This window comes from Crinia signifera, chromosome 4 (genome assembly GCF_055691185.1).
Source record: "Crinia signifera chromosome 4, ASM5569118v1, whole genome shotgun sequence".
Lineage (NCBI taxonomy): Eukaryota > Metazoa > Chordata > Amphibia > Anura > Myobatrachidae > Crinia > Crinia signifera.
The window spans coordinates 203,087,043-203,110,910 of record NC_139220.1 but is presented as its reverse complement, the minus strand read 5'-3'; the positions used below and the strand labels follow the sequence as shown (position 1 = coordinate 203,110,910).

Below are 23,868 nucleotides of genomic sequence, written 5' to 3'. Positions count from 1 at the left end.
AACTTTTATAATGAAATTAATCACTGAACAGCAAAATGACCTATTTGCACCACTTTACACTATATTTCCAGCTTAAATATTTAGGAGGATTATGCTCCCTGCCACACTGCTAATTCGTTCATGAATAGTTTGAGTACAAACGCAAAGAGTTCAAGGAGTGACACCTCCAAATACCCCAGATCTCAATCCGATCGGGCATCTGTGGCAGGCACTGGAAAAACAAGTCTGAGCCTTGATGTCCACAACCTGCAACATACAGAATGTATAGGCTAAAGTCACCTTGATGGGTCAGAGTTGTTTCTTAGCGGCACAAGGGGAACCTATTCTTTATTTACACCTGATTATGTAAATGGTAAATTTGCTGTACTCTGCTTCACTTTAGTGGACAGTCATCATTCTTTGTCACTTATAGCATATCACTCTTCATTTATTCCTCATGACATACAGCACGCTCCTCATCATTCATCACTTGTCGCTCATAGCTTGTCACTGTTTAGACATCACTTATCACTGCTAACACATCATTATTGCATTGTACGTTACTCATCCTTTATTATTTGTCAACACTCCACAGAGACGGTACTGACTAAATTACTGAATGATCTTGCCACTGCTAAATCAAAAGGCCATTTTTGACTTCTTATTCTTCTAGATCGCTCTGCTACCTTTGACGCTGTTGACCAATCTCTTCTCATACAGTCATATAGTCCCTAGGTCAGGCATGTCCAAACTATGGCCCTCAAGCTGTAACTACAAGTCCCACAGTTTTGCTATTAGGGAATGTTAAACTATGGCAAGGCATGCTGGGATGTGTTGTTCAACAACAGCTGGAGGGCCACAGTTTGGACATGCCTGCCCTAGGTCTTCAGAATACAGCCCTTTCCTGGTTCTCATCCTGCCTAGCTAATTACTCTTTCAGTGTTAATTTCTCTGATTCTACTTCCTCCTCACTACCTCTGTCCGTTGGAGTACCACAAGGCTCAGTCTTAGGTCCTCTGCTTTTCTCGATCTATACCTCTTCTCTTGGCAAACTAATCAACTATTTCGGTTTTCAGTATAATCTATATGCTGATGATACTTAAATCTATCTATCCTCCCCTAAATTTACACCATCAATATTGCTCCCTGTCTCTGAATGCCTTTCTGCCATTTCATCTTGGATGTCATCTCGCCACCTGAAACTCAACACTTCCAAAACAGAATTAATTATATTCCCACCAGCCAAAAATAGCTACCAACCTGATATTTCTATCACGGTTGAGAACACTAAAATCAATCCTACCCCACAAGCTCGATGCCTAGGTGTCATCCTTTACTCTGAACTGTCCTTTTATTCCCCAAAGTTCGACCTTACCTCACACAAGACGCAGCAAAATCTCTAATCCATGCACTCATTATCTCACGCAATGATTATTGCAATAGTCTCCTTACCGGTCTTCCTAAGAAAAGACTTGCACCACTACAATCTATTTTGAATGCAGCTGCGAGGCTGATCTTCCTGGCTAGATGTTCAAAGATCAACATCTACTGATCCGTTCTGTCAGTCCCTCCACTGGTTGCCTATATTTTATCCTATTTAATATATTGCATCCCATGAGAACTATTTTGCGATCTGGTGGAATGCCATGCTATAGATTCCTATCTTCATGTATCCCTCCTATTATCCCTATAGATAAATCTCTATGTTTGTTTGTTACTAGCCAGTTTGTTTTATCACTGTTGTTTCCAATTGTAAAGTGCAAAGGAATTTGCTGCACTATATAAGAAACTGTAAATAAATGAATAAATAAAATAAATTATGGGTTATTCAGCACAAATTGCACATAATGCATTAGCCATCAGTTAGTCACCATTAGTCACCTATTCAGATGTAATACACTTGTTTGGCTATGATAAATGATTATTTTGTGGTCTCAAAAAATATGATGTTCATGTGAAATTATTAAATAACTGTAAAACACCACTAATAATTAAGGAATCTTTAGGTTATTTGCCAAGACGACAAGCGATAAACATATTATCCTGTACAACAACAGAACACCTAATGTTCTTAAAATGCATTAGGAGTATTCATCTGGTAGTATCAGACATCTGCTGAATAGCAGTAGCCGATAATAAAATTAAACAGAACACATTACATAACTCATCTAAACTAAAGTAATAGATTATATAGATATACTAGTACCATTGTTTCAAAAATTGTTATATTAATAGCGATTCTATAATTTCTATGATCTGTTAGACACTGGGTGGGCGCTATACAGTGACATCTCTGGCGCCTGTCCCTGTCGTCTCTGGCTCCTGCCGGATGACGTCACTGTATAGCGCCCACCCAGCGTCTGGCCGGCGTGTGGTGCGCTATGACGTCATCTTCATACGACCTCCCTGCCCGGGACGGCGTGCTGCCGCTCAGCCACACGGGATGGTATGTAAGTATATATTTGGTGTTTATGTGATGTTGTTTTTAAGCCTGATGACAATGCCGCATGGGCATTAAAACGTTGCAGCTGCTATTAAAAGTTATATATATAATCTGCTAAGAGGTTTGGAGTGCTACTCTTCCTGGTATCATAATACTGTATATATATATATATATATATATATATATATATATATTTATTCCAAAGGGTGGGAGGCACTCAAATTTGAGTGCCTCCCACCCTTTGGAATTGTTGTATGCACATACCGGGAAGGCACCCTACATTGGCTACATTTGGAGAGTGCCGGCATATCGTGGGCTTTTGTATGTATGTATGTATGTATGTATGTATGTATGTATGTATGTATGTATGTATGTATGTATATGTATATGTATATGTATATGTATATATATATATATATATATATATATATATATATATATATATATATATATATATATAACAGCAGGTAGGAAACACCAATCACCTCAATGTCCCCAAGCACGGCACTGACAGGACTTTCTCAAAAGAACTTCTTTATTCTCAACGTTTCGAGGAACGTATCCCCGTCGTCAGGAGTAGTAGACACTAGTGTATCTACTACTCCTGACGACGGGGATACGTTCCTCGAAACGTTGAGAATAAAGAAGTTCTTTTGAGAAAGTCCTGTCAGTGCCGTGCTTGGGGACATTGAGGTGATTGGTGTTTCCTACCTGCTGTTGTATTATATACGCAAGGGCACGCAGGCTATTACTGGAGTTGGTGAGAGTGCTGGTCCATCCCGCTGATTATATATATATATATATATATATATATTGGTACTTGTGTAGTTTCACGGTGGCACTTCCCTGCGGATCGCATCGCATGCAAATATCGCATGCAATTTGCATATGATTTGCATACGATTCGATACACAATGCTATTTAGCACACCCCCACTATCCACGTCACCCCTAAGCATGGCGAGCGCACGCGGTACACCTCGTCCTCGTGATCTTGTTCATACCCCCACTATCCACGATGGCAGATTACTGGACATGTATTCCACGTCCGCTCGCCACGCTTCAGCCTGGTTTTACGCGGACCCTCACCACGCTTCTGTCTCGGTGGCTCATTGCGCTTGCCACACTTTATAAAATCAACTCCACGCCGACGTGTATAGTGAGGGTATGGACAGGTCGGGAGGACGCGTACTGCGCTCGCCATGCTTCAGTCTGATGTGGATAGTGGGGGTGTGCTAAATCGCATCACAAATTGAATTAAATGCAAATAGTATGCAAATATCGCATGCGATTTGCATATGGTTTGCATGCGATCCGCTGGGAAGTGCCGCTGTGAAACTACACAAGTACCTACAGTATATATATATATTTTTTTTAAACCCCCCTATAAAAATCGTGCGTTTGCCTGAGTGGAAGAGCCGTCTTCACACATGGGTTTCTAAGGTGAACACAAGTAGCATTGTTCTCATAGGTTAGTATATAAACTTATTTACCTTTAGATCTCTGTGCACAATTCCCAGTCTGTGAAGGTAGAAAACAGCATCTAAGACTTGTCGGATGAGTGCGCTGGCGTCTTTTTCAGTATAAAATCCTTTTTCCACTATCCTGTCAAACAATTCTCCTCCAGACACTCTAGGAAATGAACAGAAAATTCACAATTACTAAACAATTATACCAAATGATCATTCTAGAAGTAATGTGATACTTTAACTACAAATGTTCGTTACCTGGACTCAAAGTATGTATAAAATTCAGATTTGGGATACATGGATAAGTTTATAATTTAAAGCATACCTAATAAGAATTACTTAAGCAAACTTTCTTGAAGTATATTTAGGTTAAAAAATAGGAGAGAGCTCACACCTTTTACTACTTAATAATAATATGAAAAGGTCACTTGCAATAATTGGATTCAGGGAACGATGCTATTTTAATAGCTGTTCCATCTTTGCATGCAGTAGCGATTAAAAATATTCGGTACTTGTGTAATAGCATGGCGCACAGCTACGCTACGTTTTCAGCATAGGCTAAGCTACGCTGCCTAGCATACTTAGCGTAGTGACTCCGCTGCAGCCCAATGGCTGCCTAGCGTAGTTAGGGTAGTGACTCCGCGGCAGCCTGGCTCTGTCCCCCACATACATGGCAAGCCTAGTGAGCGCCTCTCACACAGCACTGGTAACCGCCAGATCCCCTGGGCTGGCGGACGCCTGTGGAGAGCGGATCAGGGCGCAGGCGTCTCAGACGCTCCTGCATCTCAGTAATTATTGCGGCAGGGTACGGCAACCCTGCCTGTGTCCGCTTCAGGGAGAGCCTCCTTTTTAAACCCCCACTATCCACGCCAGCCCGAAGCGTGGCAAGCGCAGCGAGGGGACGCGTTCCGCGTCCCCCGACTTGTTCATACCCCCACTATCCACGCCAGCCCGAAGCGTGGCGAGCGCAGCGAGGGAACGCGTTATGCATCCCCCCGACCTTTTCATACCCCCACTATCCACGTGGAGTTGATCTTATAAAGTGTGGCGAGCGCAGTGAGCCACCGAGCCTGAAGCGTGGTGAGCGCAGCGAGCCCCGGGAGGGGACGCGGATTACTTTACCCCCATCTGTAACATGCAGAAAAAGGGTTCACTGGTGGGTCCCACCTAACGGCCCTGCACCAGTGCTTGCTGCAGCGCAGGCTGAGTGGTACCGGTCAGGATCAACCCGGTTAATCACTATTTTACCTTTGGACTAAAAATATATATATATTTCAATTAATATTTAACTACAGAGGAAGTACATGTAATATTTGGGTTTTCCAATGTTTTCAGCTTAGTGTAATATCAAACTCCACATTTAGCCCTCATATGCTGTGAATTCAAAAATATTTCAGGTCCCCTACCAGAGATAAAATTAGCAAGATAGAAAACAAGACAAGACAAGAAATGAAGCATGAAATGTGCTGAAAATAATGTGAGAAATTGCTGTAACCCCAAACGTCCGAAACAGTAAATCATTTCATATGCCATGATACAAAAATGGATACCATCTTCATATGAAGGTAAAAAAAAAAAACTAACTTACAGGGGTCATCATGCACATTTTTTTTTTTGTTTTAAAAAGTCAAGAAACCAATTAATTTAGTTCTGGACCTTTTGATATGGATTGACCCAAAAGTTAGGAGCCAATTGGCTGGTGCTTCATCCATGTACACTTTATCACTCTCCATGCCTTAGTACAGTGGTAGCCAACCCTAGCCCTTGAGAGCTACCAACAGTTCACATTTTCCAGACAACCTAGCTGCTGCACAGCTGCACTCATTAATCACTGACACATTTTAAAAGATCCACAGGTGGAGCTAATTACTTCACTTGTGATTCTGTGAGGAGACCTGCAAAATATGCACTGTTGGTAGCTCTCGAGGACTAGGGTTGGCTACCCCAGCCTTAGTACATAGACCCAGTGCTTATCAGCAGCATGGCAGACACTGGTAGAGGTTGCAATAAAAGCAGAGGGGGGTTTGATTGACGACTACTAGAAGAATATTTTCCAGCAGCTAGCTACTCTGTTCCTGACTAGTCACATTGTTTGTGACCAGGTCAGATATCACACAGCATGGCAAATGGTTAAATGGGATTAATCAATACTTACAGTTGTACAAAATGTTGACACCAGAAGGTCAACAGTTGACGTCAGCAAAGTATTTTCAGGTTATTGAAGCAACTAAACAAAGATTAATTGCAACACAACCCTGGCCCTGAAGAAGCGAATCTGCGAAGCGCGTGCCGGCTAGCGGTGCGCAGGCAGATTGTTGATCTTTTGTTATTTTTCTTACAATTGCATTTTGATTATGTGTATCTCCAAAGAGATGCCTCACAAGCCCTTGTAAGGGGTGAGACTTGCTAATTATACGCTCAGTACCTGACCCTGTGTGCAATACTCTATAGCACACTGTGTGAGCAGATAGTGCTATACGATCGCCTCTCAGGGCTGTGATTCTCATCTGCTACAACGCAGTGGAACACCCTGATCCTTATAAGAGGGACCAGCACTTAGAGCCTGAACAAGTCTGACGCTTCAAGAGTTATTAGAGGTCAGAAGACCCACTCTTATTTGGTACCCCTGATCTAATTCTGTTAACAGCAACGTGTGGGGTCTGCAGATCCACATTACTGTACAGAAGTGGGTAGCCAAAGCACTGTATAAAACACATCGCAACTTATAAAACACCACACAAATACTATCAGCAACATCTGTCTGCCACCTTAGTTTTAATGTGTGATCCCCACCCGTGTATGTTATCCATGTTTTTTATTATCTTGCAGTATTTTACTGATAATAATAAAAGTTACATTTTTAATTTCTTTGGTGCACCTGCCAAGGACATCCTTTTCTCTCTTTTTGCTTAATTGTTCAAATTTATGTCCCAAGGTAGCACACCCCTGTCCTAAGTGATACTTATCTTTCCCCATTATAGGGTTAATTAATTCCAGCCTTGTGCGACTGACAAAACTTACCCCCATCTTTCAATCCTTAAAATCGACTGTCAGTACTAAGACCATGTCAACATTGTGAATGTCAACATTCTGATGTCAACATTGTGAATTTTGAGACAATGATTGCATACAATAGATAAATAAAATGTTCATTATAACTTAAAGTGCCTTCAAAACAAAATTATTAGTGTAACTGATTCTCAATAGTCTAAAACTTTGATCCCATATAGAACAACTTTCATACAGTAATTAATGTAGTGCTAAAATTTGATAATATACATTATTCAAATTACCAAGCGGTATAAGATTACGTAGTTTATAATCGCTGCAAAAACTTTTGTAAGGACAAGAAGGTTCAACCTGCAACTGTAACAAATACAAGAAGTCCAGAACAAGCCATAAATTGATGCAACTTTCTATATCTGTAAGCAATGGCTATCAGTTAATGAAACATTCATTACTTAAAAATAGTTATCATTTGGCAGCACAGTAACATGACGTCCTAAGGGCCAATGTTGTTCTCATTTAGTTAATAGGATTCATGTTTTATGCTAGGAAAAATCATAATAAACTACATTCATTCCTCCTAAATAATTTGTAAACTATTAGAGAGCCATCTGGCGGCTTAATGAGCTTGTTGATGAAATGCGCAGCACCTCAGAGGAATTTGCCGGCAGAGCAGAATATCGGAGCTGAAACCTAAAATGCTGTATGGTGGTTCAGTGATTGTCTATTTGGGTATAGGTCATACGATCGACAGACAAAAGGTGGACATGCATTAAGTTGACATGGTTAAAATGTCGACTCTTGAAATGGGTCAACATGAAATGGGTTGACGTGTGTTTTCATGTTATTTTTGTTTATATGTCGACATAAGTCAACATGGACACCGTATAAGCTTGCCGCTTCGCTCGCCATGCTTTGGGCGTGGTGCCTCGCTATGTTCGGCACGCTAGTACATGGAATTGAATTTTGCACCATCATTGGAACCATAAATAGACAACACTGGCAAGATATAAGCAGAAAAAAAAAAATTAAAGTGGATGTTGTAAACAAGAAGAAGAAAAAAGTAAACAAAGGGGGTTATTCAATCCCGGGTCACGACTGTTGGGCTGGCCAGACAGGAGTCAATGTCCCGCCTGCCTAATACCAAAAAGGGGGTGTGGCCACGAGATACGGCTGTGGATCATCAAGCTGCGGCTGGGAGCTGCTTCTAAAATCAAGTCCGTTCTGCCAAGATCCCTGTTCAATGCTGTTCGGAAAAACAGCAATGAATAGGGCCCTGCTACTATTTCCCCCATTGGGAACAGCGGTGGGAGATTGAATACCCCCCAAAGTTTACACTGTACCTACTGTTATAATCAATAACTATAAGGTTTATTGGTGCACATTCCCCATAGCAGCTCTCCATCTCCAACCTTCTCTTCTTGGCCCACTCCCATTACCTCCTTCTCTATTCTGTGCATGGCGAACCAAGTGGTAGCTGGACCTTACAATTATATTATCACACAATTGTATTAAAATTTACATATATCTTGCTTTGGCTTTCCTGATCACAATAGTGATTTGACTGAAACATTGATCTGCGCTATCCAATGGAATCTGTATTTATTTTATTAAGCCATGAGTGATGCACTATTGACAGCACCCGCTATCTTTGAAAACCGATGCCGTTCCTCTTCCCTCCCTGGGGTGTCCCTGTCTGCTATTGTGCTTCTAGCACAGTGTGGTCTGTATATTAGCACTGACAAGCAAACCAGACCTATGCTAGAAACACCACAGCAGACAGTGACACAACAGAGTATGTTTTCTAGGTCACCCGGTGCACTCTTTCACCGGCACCTTTTAAAAGATCCAAACAATAAGATATCCAACTTTATAAACCATAAATAATATCTTTTATATTGGGACAGTTTAACCATTTGGAAGAGTACTGGTATCTACCTAGCAAAAATAACTAACACACATATATGCACACACACTCACAAGTATATATTTGTACCTCTCCTAAGATGTAGCTCAGTTGTCAAAATAAGCTATTTTTAATGACACAATCATGACCATCTCTATAAACATAATGATGTATTTTTATATTGTACAATTGTGCGGATGCACTATACAAAGTGTGCAGTAGAGGGCGCACAGTTACCACTCTGTGAATCCACCTTGCACAGCCTGACTAAAGAAATTAGAAATAACTCTGTAAAAACAAGATTGCCCTAAAGCTATTAACATCTGCCAGTTCTAAACGTAAACTGAATTTGTAATGTCTGCAGCATAGGCATGTATAGATGTATCAGGCTCATGTGTTACTTCCAGCAGCAATGGTAATCATGCCTTCTTTCCTACAGCTGTCACTGTAATGTTTAAGAAAGAGACCACCAATATGTTAAATAATATATGTCATCAAATGATGAATAAGGCAGCATGCTTTACTATCAACTTTCCGAACATTGTGAAAAGGTGAAAATCGCTTGGAACAAGATCCAGATTATAGGGTGGATGATCGAAAACCTCCCATACAGAATAAATAATAAGCCTCCTGGCCGATCCTTGTCATGTTTTTCATTCATTATTGGCTATCTCATAACACTTTCTCACATCGTCATATACATGCTTTGATTGGTAATACATTTCAGCAGGTCTCATTTTCTGCTCATTCAAGAATTGATGAACACTGCTCACTACACTGTCGGAGGAATGTTGTATCATAAGATTACATTCAGCAATGCATAACACCGCAAAACACAGGTTGGTGAGGAATTAGGGAGGCTGAATGATCTGCACAGTGGAAATAGTCTTTTAAAATAGAGTTACAGTAACTAGGGAGTACAAGAACAGCAAAATACTGTACAATGTATTAGTGGAGTATTGTGTGTGCATTGTGATTAGCATAGGCCCCGCAGGCATGTCCAAACTATGGCCCTCCAGCTGTTATGAAACTACACATCCCATCATGCCTTGCCACAGTTTTTCCATTAGGGAATGCTGAAGGCATGCTGGGATGTGTAGTTTCACAAAAGCTGGAGGGCCACAGTTTGGACATGCCAGGCATAGGGGAATGCTGCACAAAAGTTCTATGCAGTTGGTTTGTCCAAATAAATGTTTCAAAGATCCTACAAGTGACATATTAGCCATCTTAATCATGTTTCCAGTATGTGGTTAATTTGCAGATGAATGAAATACCGATTGACAGAATCCCCAAAACGAAATCCCGACAGTCAAAATACTGATCGGTACAGAACCCGACAATCGAAATACCTACAACTTCAAAATATGGACAACCACAACACTGACAGGTACAAAACACTGACTAAACACAATGCTGAATGTTGGCTGTCGTAAACGAGGATTCCCTCATTGGAACAGGGAGTGGGTCGTTAACGATACGGAGTGTACACACTAGCCGATATTGTGAACAGTATCTTTATGAGTGATATTGTTCACAATATCGCCTAGGGTATATTCAGCTTAAGTCTTAATCGGGCTCCGTCAGAATGGGGTGCGTGGGCATCTCATGCGCGCCCCCTGCTCCATCTGTACTGGTCCAACTGCTTGCCAGCTTATTCCACCTGTAGTAGCCTGTACCGCATCCAGGTATTATCAGCAAAGGACACTATTGGCTCCAAGGCCAGCAACCCACCATTTTATCTCTGGCCAAATAACTACAATCAGTTCCCACACCGATTGTATGACCTTTGGTTCCCAGACCGATTCATCCACCATTCTGGCTCCCAGGCCGATGACGACTAACTTCACTGGCTCCCAGTCAGACAAGCATCAGCCTCCGGCTCTTAAGCGGACAAGCATCAACCTCCGGCTCTTAGGCAGACAAGCACCTACCTCCCTGGCTCCCAGGCAGACAAGCACCTAACTCCCCGGCTCCAAACCACATATCGGTTCCCTAACCTAACCCCAACAGTGTCCTCCATTGGCTCCCAGGCCAGATTCCTTCATCGGTTACCAGACAGACACAGAGTGAACATTAGTATAAAAATACCTATATACAGTTCTGGTTTTCTCAAGATCTCCACTACACATTCTCCAGTGTTGTCCAGTCGCCAGTAAGTTGAGTTCAGAGGACCAGGGCAGGGGGCTGCACCCTGCTCATTGGGCACAGCTAAGTCCAAAGAAGCTCCTTGTGGGGCTCCCTGGTGAAGACAACCGGCCGGTCAGACTCCACCAATCTCCTGTTCCAGTTGGCTACTTGGTGTGCCACTGCATGTTATCCCGATTCCTCAAATCACTTAGTTTCCAGTACACTCCACTGGCCACACAGGTCACAGCCGGGAACACAGAATTCTCCAATGCCGACAGTGAGAACTGGCTCAAGGCTGCTGCATCTATGGAGAGTGAAGTGCTTAGGGCTCTTCCCAACCCAACTATGCTGTGGGTGTCATTATCCCTTAGATTGCCATCTTCCTATAATCGCTCTTGTTATACAACAGAGGGAGGGGAAATACAACAAGATAAAGTCTTGATAGAAAACAACCCACTACATCCTACCAACTCTAAACTATTTCTAGCCATTTGTCATCAGTATTCATATTCACCAGTCAATCACAAATGGTGGTCTACTTGTGATTAGCTGAACAGCTGGAAATTAGCTGGGAGAGGGGTGAAATTTGCCAGAGTAGGAAGGAAGATACAGTTCTTTACTGCAACAGAAGATCTTCAAGTTATAACATTGTATTGTTAGACCTGAACATTCTTGGTCAATTGCAGACTGTTATATAATGGTGTCATACCTCCCAACATGTCCCTCTTCAGGAGTGTACTTAAACACAGGGAAACAGTGGTCCACAAGTAGAGGGCCACCGTTCACAGAAAGAATTCCTTTTTGGAGGCACACTTTTGAATAGATGATGATGGTGTTGAATGAGTGAAGTAAAACTTAACTTTTATTTCCAATGATTTTTTTAAAATAATGCTAGCTCTATGTCTACATATAATGCATAATTTACCATAGAGAATTAAATGCGTGAAAATAATTATTTAAGATTTTTTTTGCGTTTTTTAATGAAAAAACAAAAGTGGAAAAACAAAACAGGGGTGGGCCACTCAAAATTAATAACGTATTTTTATCAACATGAAGGCAAATGGCCATGAATTAATAGCAATAGGGTGGCCGATAAGTGGTGTTATTCAGTAATCATGTGTTGTTAACAAATGATTAAATAGGGTCCCCAATAGGCCCAAATGATAGTGTGTCCAGCGTCTGTGAGAAGTCTGTACTACTGGTTTGTTTCGTATTGTCAAAAAGTAATTTTACGAAAAAATATATATATATGAATTAACCAGGTACAGATACTTAGTCACAAATAATACCCGTTGGTGGTAAAGGATGGTATTAATACACAGGCATAAATGCTAGCATAAAAAATGTCAGGTATCCTTATGAAGTGAAAAAAGTTAGAGTACAGTGGATTAGATTCAACTCTTTCTGCTGCCCACTGTCTTCACAAATAGGAGCGGACAGAGGGTGAGAGAAGAGGTTGATGCACTGATGGAAAAGTAGCAAATGATAGGAGGACACTAATGTGAGTGGTGTTAGGTCCGCCCTGATGCATGCGTATTGCAGGGAGGAGATGCCCCACCAGAAAGTCTCTCCTTCATGGAAAATAAGACAAAAAGAGAAAAAGAAAAAGAAAAAAGGGGGAGAAAAAGAAAAAGAAAAAAAGAGAGAGAGAGAAAGAGAAAGAAAAAGAGAGAGAGAGAAAGGGGGAGAAAAAAGGGGAGTTTATAAAGAGCCAGGCACAATTTTGAATATATGTGGATACTTAAACTGCGTTGTTTAACCACTTATAAACCAAATCTCCTGTTGCATAAATATGCTAATATGTCGACATCACTGTGTGTTCTTGAATATGTAGAAAATATACCAGTGAGACAAAGAGGTCCAAACTGATCCCTTGTAGTGCAATTTTTTAAGAGAAATTATATAGGACAGTGATGGACGTTTTTGGTAACATCTATAAGGCCAGGTATGATAGATATGTCGACACACTAATGTGTGTAGTCAGTTTTGTGGCAGACAAACAAAGACCTACAGCAGGTAGCAGTGTCGATGGAACCAGGCAGCAAATGTCTATAAGATAGAGGTCAAACAATCAATGAGCCTAATAATTGTACAAGTGATACATATTAAGTGCTAATAATTGGGAGCTGCAGCGGGTGACAGGGAATATGACTGTACACTCAATAAATATTTCAGAGAGTAAGAAAGTAAGAGACGCAGCCCCCAAGAAATGGCACGATATTGATGAGTAAGACACTTGATTGGCACAAAGCTGAAGGAGATAAAGGGGAGAGAGACAGAACAAAGTGGACAAAAAAGGGAAAGAAATAACAAAAGAAAGAAAAAAAGAGGCAGTGTTGATTTGCGGGGATCAGTCACATACAACCCGTCTTCTACGAGCGGACGGGAGGTACTGAGAATGAGGCCGGCACACTGTGGCAGAAAGGTTAGAAGCGGTGTGCGTGGACAGACTCTGTCCACGCACACCGCTTCTAACCTTTCTGCCACAGTGTGCCGGCCTCATTCTCAGTACCTCCCGTCCGCTCGTAGAAGACGGGTTGTATGTGACTGATCCCCGCAAATCAACACTGTCTCTTTTTTTCTTTCTTTTGTTATTTCTTTCCCTTTTTTGTCCACTTTGTTCTGTCTCTCTCCCCTTTATCTCCTTCAGCTTTGTGCCAATCAAGTGTCTTACTCATCAATATCGTGCCATTTCTTGGGGGCTGCGTCTCTTACTTTCTTACTCTCTGAAATATTTATTGAGTGTACAGTCATATTCCCTGTCACCCGCTGCAGCTCCCAATTATTAGCACTTAATATGTATCACTTGTACAATTATTAGGCTCATTGATTGTTTGACCTCTATCTTATAGACATTTGCTGCCTGGTTCCATCGACACTGCTACCTGCTGTAGGTCTTTGTTTGTCTGCCACAAAACTGACTACACACATTAGTGTGTCGACATATCTATCATACCTGGCCTTATAGATGTTACCAAAAACGTCCATCACTGTCCTATATAATTTCTCTTAAAAAATTGCACTACAAGGGATCAGTTTGGACCTCTTTGTCTCACTGGTATATTTTCTACATATTCAAGAACACACAGTGATGTCGACATATTAGCATATTTATGCAACAGGAGATTTGGTTTATAAGTGGTTAAACAACGCAGTTTAAGTATCCACATATATTCAAAATTGTGCCTGGCTCTTTATAAGCTCCCCTTTTTTCTCCCCCTTTCTCTCTCTCTCTTTTTCTTTCTCTTTCTCTCTCTCTCTTTTTTTCTTTTTCTTTTTCTCCCCCTTTTTTCTTTTTCTTTTTCTCTTTTTGTCTTATTTTCCATGAAGGAGAGACTTTCTGGTGGGGCATCTCCTCCCTGCAATACGCATGCATCAGGGCGGACCTAACACCACTCACATTAGTGTCCTCCTATCATTTGCTACTTTTCCATCAGTGCATCAACCTCTTCTCTCACCCTCTGTCCGCTCCTATTTGTGAAGACAGTGGGCAGCAGAAAGAGTTGAATCTAATCCACTGTACTCTAACTTTTTTCACTTCATAAGGATACCTGACATTTTTTATGCTAGCATTTATGCCTGTGTATTAATACCATCCTTTACCACCAACGGGTATTATTTGTGACTAAGTATCTGTACCTGGTTAATTCATATATATATTTTTTCGTAAAATTACTTTTTGACAATACGAAACAAACCAGTAGTACAGACTTCTCACAGACGCTGGACACACTATCATTTGGGCCTATTGGGGACCCTATTTAATCATTTGTTAACAACACATGATTACTGAATAACACCACTTATCGGCCACCCTATTGCTATTAATTCATGGCCATTTGCCTTCATGTTGATAAAAATACGTTATTAATTTTGAGTGGCCCACCCCTGTTTTGTTTTTCCACTTTTGTTTTTTCATTAAAAACTCAAAAAATTCTTAAATAATTATTTTCACGCATTTAATTCTCTATGGCAAATTATGCATTACATGTAGACATAGAGCTAGCATTATTTTAAAAAAATCATTGGAAATAAAAGTTAAGTTTTACTTCACTCATTCAACACCATCATCATCTATTCAAAAGTGTGCCTCCAAAAAGGAATTCTTTCTGTGAACGGTGGCCCTCTACTTGTGGACCACTGTTTCCCTGTGTTTAAGTATACTAGTACTTGATTCCTGGGGGCACCTCCAACACTTAATACTGTCTATATTTGTTAAGACTCAATAGTATTGAAGTTGGTTCTATAACTACATTGTACCAAACTTTTTGTCCTGTGCGGGATACTATCTCTATTTGCTACCTCTTCAGGAGTGACAATGCTCTGCTCCTGGACTTCCCTCTTAATGTATGAATACCATCACCTGTGCTGAAACACCTTTCTTATCAATTAACCTGTTCAACACAGGTGATGGCAATCATACATTAAGAGGGAATTCCAGGAGCAGAGCTTTGTGTACCTCCTGGAGAGGGTCATGTTGGAAGATATGTGGTGTTTTTATTGTCACAAAATTACTAAAAATATATGATTGCATGTGCTATAATGCAGATGCAGTGTAAATGTATAAAGGACTATTTATGTTTCTCTCTTAAAACAGCATTTTAATGACAAGACTTAAAAAAAAAACCAAGTGGCTGCAAATGCTCTGTTCCAAATTTTTCATAAGCAAATTCACCCTATCCTTCTTTTAATGCTAGCACTGTATTGGCCTGCAGCACATGTGTCATTGCTTGCATCTATTACTTTCCTACTGAAAAAGTATCTTAACCTTCTGGTAACCTCTTGTTCTGATGTTTCTTCCAGTCTGACAAATGCTGTTCTACAGTCTTTCCCCCAGGAGGCCATTGAGACTCCCTGTCACATCCATATATGACAGACAATTGCAATGACTGCTGTCCTCTTACCACTATCCAGTGCTGGCTAACTGACAACATTTCAAGCAATTATAGCCAATAAGAAGAGATGTATATGGTCTGATTAATCATTTAATTCACCTCAAAGGATCTGTGGTTTTGCACCAACTGGACAAGATAAGCCTAATTAGTCTGCAGGGTAGAAAATCTGAGCTCCTAGGCCAATTAGTGAACTATCTACTTACGCACAAATCTTGACTATTCCTTTTGTAACACATGTGTTATAGAGGAATTCCCAATGCTTAAGTGATCAGCTACAATTTAAAATTATTTGTACTGATTACACTATCGGAAGTAGTAGTATAAATATAAGTACAGACTCCCTTAACATGACACTTATAAACTATACACAACATGGTATCTTATACCAAAAATACAGTAACCGTGACCCCCAAACTGTGGGTCGCGACCATCTCAGCACGGGGTGGTGACTGCACGTTGCCGATTCAAGGAGCGGTATTCAATTGTTTTTCACCAGTGTTTCAGTTCGCATTCCCCGGGATGGTTCTCTGAAATGAGTTGCTAAACCTGACCTGCTATGCGCCAAAGAATAAATCAATTGAATATTGCCCTATGATCTCCTGTCATTTTAGATACTTCAGGCGCTATATAACAATTGAATACTACCCAAGTTGTCTTAAAAATCAGTCAAATTGTCTGTTACTTCAGACTCCAGACGACATCAGGCAGCTATGCCCCTACCCCAATGCTCTACCTCTCATGTCATGTCCTGCCCTGCAGCTTCTGCTGCCACCAGCAGGCTACACTCTTGGCTCCCTCATTAAATGCGGATATCCATAGGGGGCACATGGCTGGCAGCAAGGCACACTCCTGTTGTAGGAAATTTGCAGATAAAACAGGCAGCCAGTTGTGCGCAGCAGTCACAATTAGAGGAGCTAACTCTCTGCGAGCATGAGACTGAAGAACTTCTTGTAAGCAAGTGCAGCATGTGGTGGTCCCTCTGGGCACAATGGGAAGGGGTTCCGGGAAGCAACAGCAGGGGAGCATGAGGGAGGGGGAAGGAAGGAAACACTGAGCACAGACTTTATGCGATATGTCTGTGGATGGGGAGAACAGGGGAGCACAGTGTAACATGCTCAGTGCTCAGTCTCATTGGAAAACTCATTAATTAATCAACCACTGCCTCTGCCTAGTCACCTTGTGCCTCATTTTTCCATCCCTATCAACCCCTGACATATCCATATTACGCCTTTCAATCCTCCATTGCCCCCTGCCACTCTGTCATTCGATAGTACCCCCTGCAATTAGTTACCCACTGCCATCCACTGCCTCCCCTGCCACTCATCCTCTGCTACTCCATCACCCACTACCTCATTAATCTGCTGCTTCTCCATGCAGCCACTGAATTAACCTTTATTCCAATGCCACCCTCTGCCTTCCCATCATCCTATACCCCCTGTCTCTCCTTCCTCTTGCCAGCCCCCCAGTTACCCCCTTCATCCCCACAGTCACCCTCTATCTGTCCACAGTCACCCTCTGCCTCTCCCTGTCATTCAATCAGTTTGTCCCCGTCATCCCAAAAGTATTCACAGAGAGTATAAGCTTTATACTTTGTATAAATATATTACAAATCTGAATTAACTACTACTATGTGGCTAATGCCATTTGATTTGCTGGGGGAGGGGGGGGGGGGGTTTTGTGTGTTTTACTAGTCTAGAACAACCCCTTTCCTTCCAGCAACTCAGAAGTTATGATGTGCACTTACGGTATATACACAAATTGTTCATAATACAAAGGGGATATTTACTAAAGTTCAGGTTTTTAGAAGTGAAGATGTTGCCTGTGCCAACCAATCAGATTCTAGCTATTATCTAGAAGATGCTGGATAAATGATAAGTGGAATCTGATTGGTTGCTATGGGCAACATTTCCACTTCTAAAAAAACCTGCACCGTAGTAAATATACTCCTACTGTATGTGTTTAAATATGAACAGCTCAAGAACACCAGTAAACAGGTACAGTATATGACTGCTTCACTTTAAAAAGGACACATTTATTACATGCTAACCCTAAATAACTTTGGTACTTGTGTATTATCTGGGCGCCCAAGATTTCCATCGTACGACATAGTTTTGTTCGCATCGCATGCGATCCGATTGCATGCGATGCGACCAAATTGGACCCGATTTTAATTGTACAGGCACCCTGATGGTTGATTACTATGTAAATGCACCCCCATTGTTAACGCCACCCCCACTATCAACGGCCACCCGAAGCGTGGCGAGCTCAGCGAGCCTGTGGTACGCGTCCTCCGACCTTTTTCATACCCCACTATCCACATCAGCGTGGAGTTGATTTTAGACAGTGTGGTGAGCGCAGCGAGCCACCGAGCCCGAAGCGTGGCGATCGCAGTGAGCCCCGCGAGGGGACGCGGATTACTTCACATGTAATCCGCGTCCCCTCGCGGCGCTCGGTGGCTCGCCACACTATATAAAATCAACTCCACGCCAACGTGGATAGTGGGGGTATGAAAAGGTCGGTGGACACACACCGCTGCGTTCGCCACGCTTCGGGTGGCCATTGATAGTGGGGGTGACGTTAACAATGGGCGTGAATTTAACATAGTAATCACCCATGAGGGTGCCTGTACAATTTAATATCGCATCACATGCCATTTCCAATGGCATGCGATGCAATATTTTATCGCACAGTGTGGGTCTGTGCGCCCAGAAATCGGGTCCCATCGCATACCTTAATTAATGGTATGCGATGCGATAGGTGCCCAGATAATAAACAAGTACCATAACTTTATTTTGTTGTATGACAAACGCACTCTAGGGCCGATTCAGACCTGTTTGTTCTGGTCCTAATTTGGCCCCGTCTCCAATGTTTTGAGTCTGCCAATGCGCATATATGCAGGCCCTGGCTGTGAGCGCCGTTGGCTAAGTTTCTCTTTACCGAGGCGCTTGCAGCCTGAGTGACAGGCAGGGGGCGGTCGCTGGGGTCCAACAAAAACCGTGGGCACCCCAATAAAAAGGTTGGGCGGACCCCTGGAAACACAGGTGTGCCCCTGCCTGAATCCTCCGTCACCTTCTCTTCATTTGATCATAAAAATAAAATTGAAGTATCAACACTTTTCCCTCTTCCTCCTACCCCACTAGCTCTCCTCTATCCTATACCCTGACAATTAAGTCATGCCCATCCCAACCTTAACTAAAATCTTTAAATCTTTTGCTCTTTACGGTTATCTTTCCTTCACCATTCAAACATGCAGTGATTACTCCTATTCTAAATACAATTCTAACCAAACTCTCTCCCATCCAAGCTAGTTGAGATGCTACCCTCGCCTCACATACTTTTTTCAAATTTATGGACCAACTTCAGTCATGCCTTTGTTCTAAACACTTCACAGAGACAGCACCGACTACAGTAGTGAATATCAAATGGGATGCAGAAAATACATCAATTATGTCCCATTGTCATCACTGGACTGGGCCATATTTAGGATCCTCCTGAAGTCTCAATGTGTTACTACGGGTGGCAAGAAGCTTTTACTTGCTCTTAGATCTGCAGCTTAAAAAAAAAATATTTGCAAATGCTCCGGCATTTCATTATATAAAGAAAAATGTAATAACATTTTTAGGATCAGCATCAGCCTTTACGAGTTTTAAAATCTGGACCATAATATAGTCTATAATACATTTTCCGTATTTTTGAATGCATTATAACAAACTACAAAATGAAAGTAAATAATGGTACCTATGCACATGGGAACTTTATAAATAGCCTATGTAATAAAAGACTAACGCTGCTGCCCACCTCTATGGGAGAAGTACTTTGCACCCCGGTGACAGCTAAATGGCGCCCTAGAACCAATTCAAGTATTGCTTTGTTTGGCCGCACACAGCTACTGGTGCTGATATTACTGTTATGTTGTTCTGTCATTTTGATGTGCTGGTAACTAGCAGATACTGTACTGTTGCACATTATGTATTGTTTGATGCTTTCAATCATTATTATTATGAATATAATTTATGTAAAAACCAAGATTTACTAAATAGCTGCTTAACCCTATGGATAGCTATAGGTAGTATAGGTTGACTTTACCTTTTCCAGATATTCAAAAAACCGAAATATTTCAAAAACGAATATCCTGTTGCTTTGGTTTTTTTTTACCACACCACATTAAGATTTTTTGGTTTCCATACTCACCTGGTCCCCCAGTGTCCCCGGCGTTCCTCTACAGAGGCACTCCTGGTCCCAATGGTACATTGTGCTGGTGTGCAAGTGATGTCATTGGAACCAGGGATGCCTCGGAAGATGGATGCAAGGGGACACCTGGGGAACAGGTGCGTATGGAAAAAAAAAAAGGTATTCTGAAATCCAGAATAATCCCCTATCCGAAATGCTGATGATCCCAAACATTTCAGATAAGGGATACCCAACCTGTAACACACTGATATAGATTATTAGGAGAAGATGGGTCATGAATACAGTGTATAAAAAAGAAATAAAATCAAGTCCGTAAAACAAAGAATTAGTAGCATGACAGAATTAATATTGTATTTAAAACACAGATCTTTATTGCCTAAAGGTATATTAGCTGGTTATCCAGTGGCATTTCTTGTCAAATACTTGATTATATGACATATGTAGCAGGGTTAATTAATGGATTTCCTCTAATTTAGAGACAACAATTCATTACATGCAAGTAACCCTTGAGAATAAAGATGAATAAATAAGCCTAATATGTATTTCAGTGTAGAAAATCATTGCCTCATTCCTGAATTAGACAAGGGGTATAGGGAATTTAAAACCGCTACAAGAAAATTCTGTTAATTTAAGAACATACTGTACATTCATGTAGTAACATTATCATATTAAAAAAAAAGCACAAGGAAACAAAATGTATTCAAAATGAATTTAGAAACAAACAATTATTGTACACGTTTTGAAAATGTATTTGAGGCATATTTGCCTACTTTTCAAAAAGTCGTTTCAGTGAAACTATAGATCGCACTCTAATGCACTCCGCGAAGCGCTATTGAGGGGGTGTACTACATACACCAAAGCTACATTACAAGGCAGGGCTAAACAATGACATATGAGAGAGAGAGAGCGGTTAAGGAAACAAGCCACTCACCGACAGGTGACCAGCTTGTAATAGGGGCAGTAACAGAGGTTCTCTCAAGCTTTCCCTGTTGACATCCAAAAGTATGGCTTTAGCCAGAGTGACACATAGGGGGTGATTTTAATTTAATCGGTCACGTTGGCACGGGGGACCTATTTTTAGTGATTGCGCATGCTCATTTATGCGCAAGTGTAGCCGCTGTGTGCGAGTGGCCATAGATTATTTGTGTGGCGCTCGAACACAACAGTGTGTGTGTGGGGCTTTGGGACACGGAATTCGTCCATGGGAACGCTTAGCGTTTCATGGGCATTACCATTGTAAAAGGTCGGTGACGCGGAAGCGAGGGGCTGGCCGCTGACGTCAGTGGATGTCAGGTGCCTTCCTACTTCTCGCACAGGGAATCCGCAGATCTGAGTGGTGTCTCAGATCTGCGAACGCCAGAGAAATCATTCAATGGTTGCAAACATCCATGCTCAGCCATGCGGGTGGCATCTGGTGGATTCGCATGGCTGCGAAATTCGCAGCCTTGTGAATCAACCAGAAAAACCTCCATACTGTAGTGGCAGGAAAACTAGGTTTGTGATGTAGGACTGCAAAGTCAGGATAGAGCAAAGGCCAGGTTTAAAGCCTAAAGCTGGCCATACACTAGTGCGATTTGGCCACTTTTCACCTGAATCCGATACTTGGGCTGAGAAATTTGGCTAAAAGTGGCCAAACCACGTGTTTGACATCCAATCCGATGCACAGTCCCAGTGCTTATCGTAAATAAGATGTGCTGCACATTTGACCTTTGACTTGGAAAGCTTCCCGGCAGTGGGGAATGGGAACACATAGGATATATTGTAAGCAAGGACTGCATACAATACATGCGGCTTGTCCTCCCTGAGAGGTTGCAGTAGTGCTTATACCAGTGACACAAATTGTAAGCCAGGGTGGCAGTAGTAAAAACACTGTCTGATTATATTTTGGCAAAATGTTTTCTTTAGGCTGGAGATTCACGACAGTCATGATTTATAACTTTATTACAGAATTGAATAATATAACTAACACCCCTTTTACACCGCCGCAAAACCCTGGGTCTTCAGCGGCTCAGAGGCGGTGTAAATGGGACACGCCATGTCCCTTTACACGGGACTTCTACCCAGGTCCTGACCTGGGTAGAACATGGCTAGGAACTGGGTAGAGGGCGGTGTAAATGGGTACGTCAGGTCCCATTTACATCAATAGGGGATGTGCAACCTGCGGACCGCAGCGTCCGCAGATTGGACGGGGGGGGGGGGGGGGTCCGTAGACAGCAGCGGAGGAGGTGAATGGGTGCCTGTGTGCAGTTATGTCATCTCCAAGCACCGCCTCCATCTTCACTGCGGGTGGGCACCGCAGTGTAAACAATGTAAGTCCCGGATCCGACCGGCTTGGATCCTTCTTCCAAATGCCGGGTCGGATCCGGGATTTTTGGTGTAAAAGGGGTATTCTGTAAGTCAGGGGTCCTCAAACTATTTTGCTCTGGGACCCCATCAGACAAAAAATATAAATACAGGACCCCAGAAAGTTACTGCAGAAGGTCATTGCATCATATGTGTAGACAGCAGACAGCACATACATGGCAGCATTGGGGAGGCACAAAATGATGTGTCTAAAATAACAGACAATTCAACAGATATTTCAGACTCCTTGTATCACTGACTGAGATTAGAAAAGTCATCAGCCTGATGATCAACAACTTGGAGGCGTGACCCCATGCTGAGAAGGTCGGGAAACACTTTGGGGTCAGGACCCACAGTTTGAGAATCGCTGATATAAGTTACAGTATGTGCCTGTTTTAGCAGGATACTATGTTGGGAGAAAGGTGCATTTCACACTAAAACAACCATATAGTAATGGATTGTGAAGGATTTGCAGCAATCTAGTGTGGAGTACTTAATTCATACAACAGGCAGGTCTGCTGATGAGTTTCATCTGTGCAATATTAATAGTAATACTGTACTTCTTAAAGTTGCTGTGGATTGATGGGTTAAAGTAAAAAGTATTTTTGTGCCGTTTGTCTGGCTTGAACCATTCCATGTTTTATGATAGAAAAATGCTATACCAAATATTGCATATTTTACAATCAATTCTGCACACCTATGCAGTGCTTGATCAACAGTCAATTAAATGTTTATCAATATATGTTAAAATGCAGTTTTAACAGAGACACAATAAAGGATTAGAAAAAAATAATAATAAACATTGCAACCAACAGCAAATATCAGTGCAATATCAAGGACAAAATTCCTTTTATCGATTGTTGAACATATTGTGTCAGATTACAGTTTAGAAATTGTAGTTAAATGTAGCTAAACTCACTGGCACAAAAGAGTTAGCAGTGAGAGGGACACTGTGCAGGTTTAAATATCCCACGTATTAAGGAGGGATTTAAATGATTGGCTGAATTCCATCTTATGCCGCCAACTGCCCACAGACCTTTATCCAGCAGTGTATCTGTACAGCAGGCAAACTATGGCCCTCCAGCTGTTATGAAACTACAAGTTCCATCATGCTTTGCTACAGTTTTGCTATTAGGGAATGCTAAAACTATGGCAAGGCATACTGGAATGTGTAGTTTAGGCTCCAGACCCTAGTAAATAAACTGTAAGTGTTGGTGTGTGTGACATGAGAACATTGTCTCTGCAAGACCACAAATGAGTCAGCCTTGGATGAAGGTCTTATACGGCCTACACACATGCCGATATTAAGGCATTTTCTAAGCGATTTTGCTTAGTTTGGCAAAGTCGCTTAGCAAATGCCCTCACATCGGTGTATGTGTGGGGGCTATATCGGCAGCAGTGCGCGTCCCCACGTGTCTTTATCGCTGGCTGAGATTGAAGGACAGTGTCCATCAATCTCGGCATCGGCAGGGTTCTCCCACCGGAGAACACTGGCGCTGTCTGCTCGCTT

The 23,868-nt window shown here is 41.8% G+C and overlaps 1 protein-coding gene across 1 annotated transcript in view; it reads right to left on the bottom strand.

Annotated features, from left to right (window-relative positions):
- CAMK1D (calcium/calmodulin dependent protein kinase ID) overlaps positions 1-23,868 on the bottom strand; it is a 305,687-nt gene that overhangs the window by 35,012 nt on the left and 246,807 nt on the right. Inside the window, exon 4 of the mRNA XM_083183472.1 lies at positions 3,915-4,053. Within this exon, the coding sequence (XP_083039598.1) occupies positions 3,915-4,053 (139 nt within the window). The remainder of the gene's footprint in view (positions 1-3,914; positions 4,054-23,868) is intronic.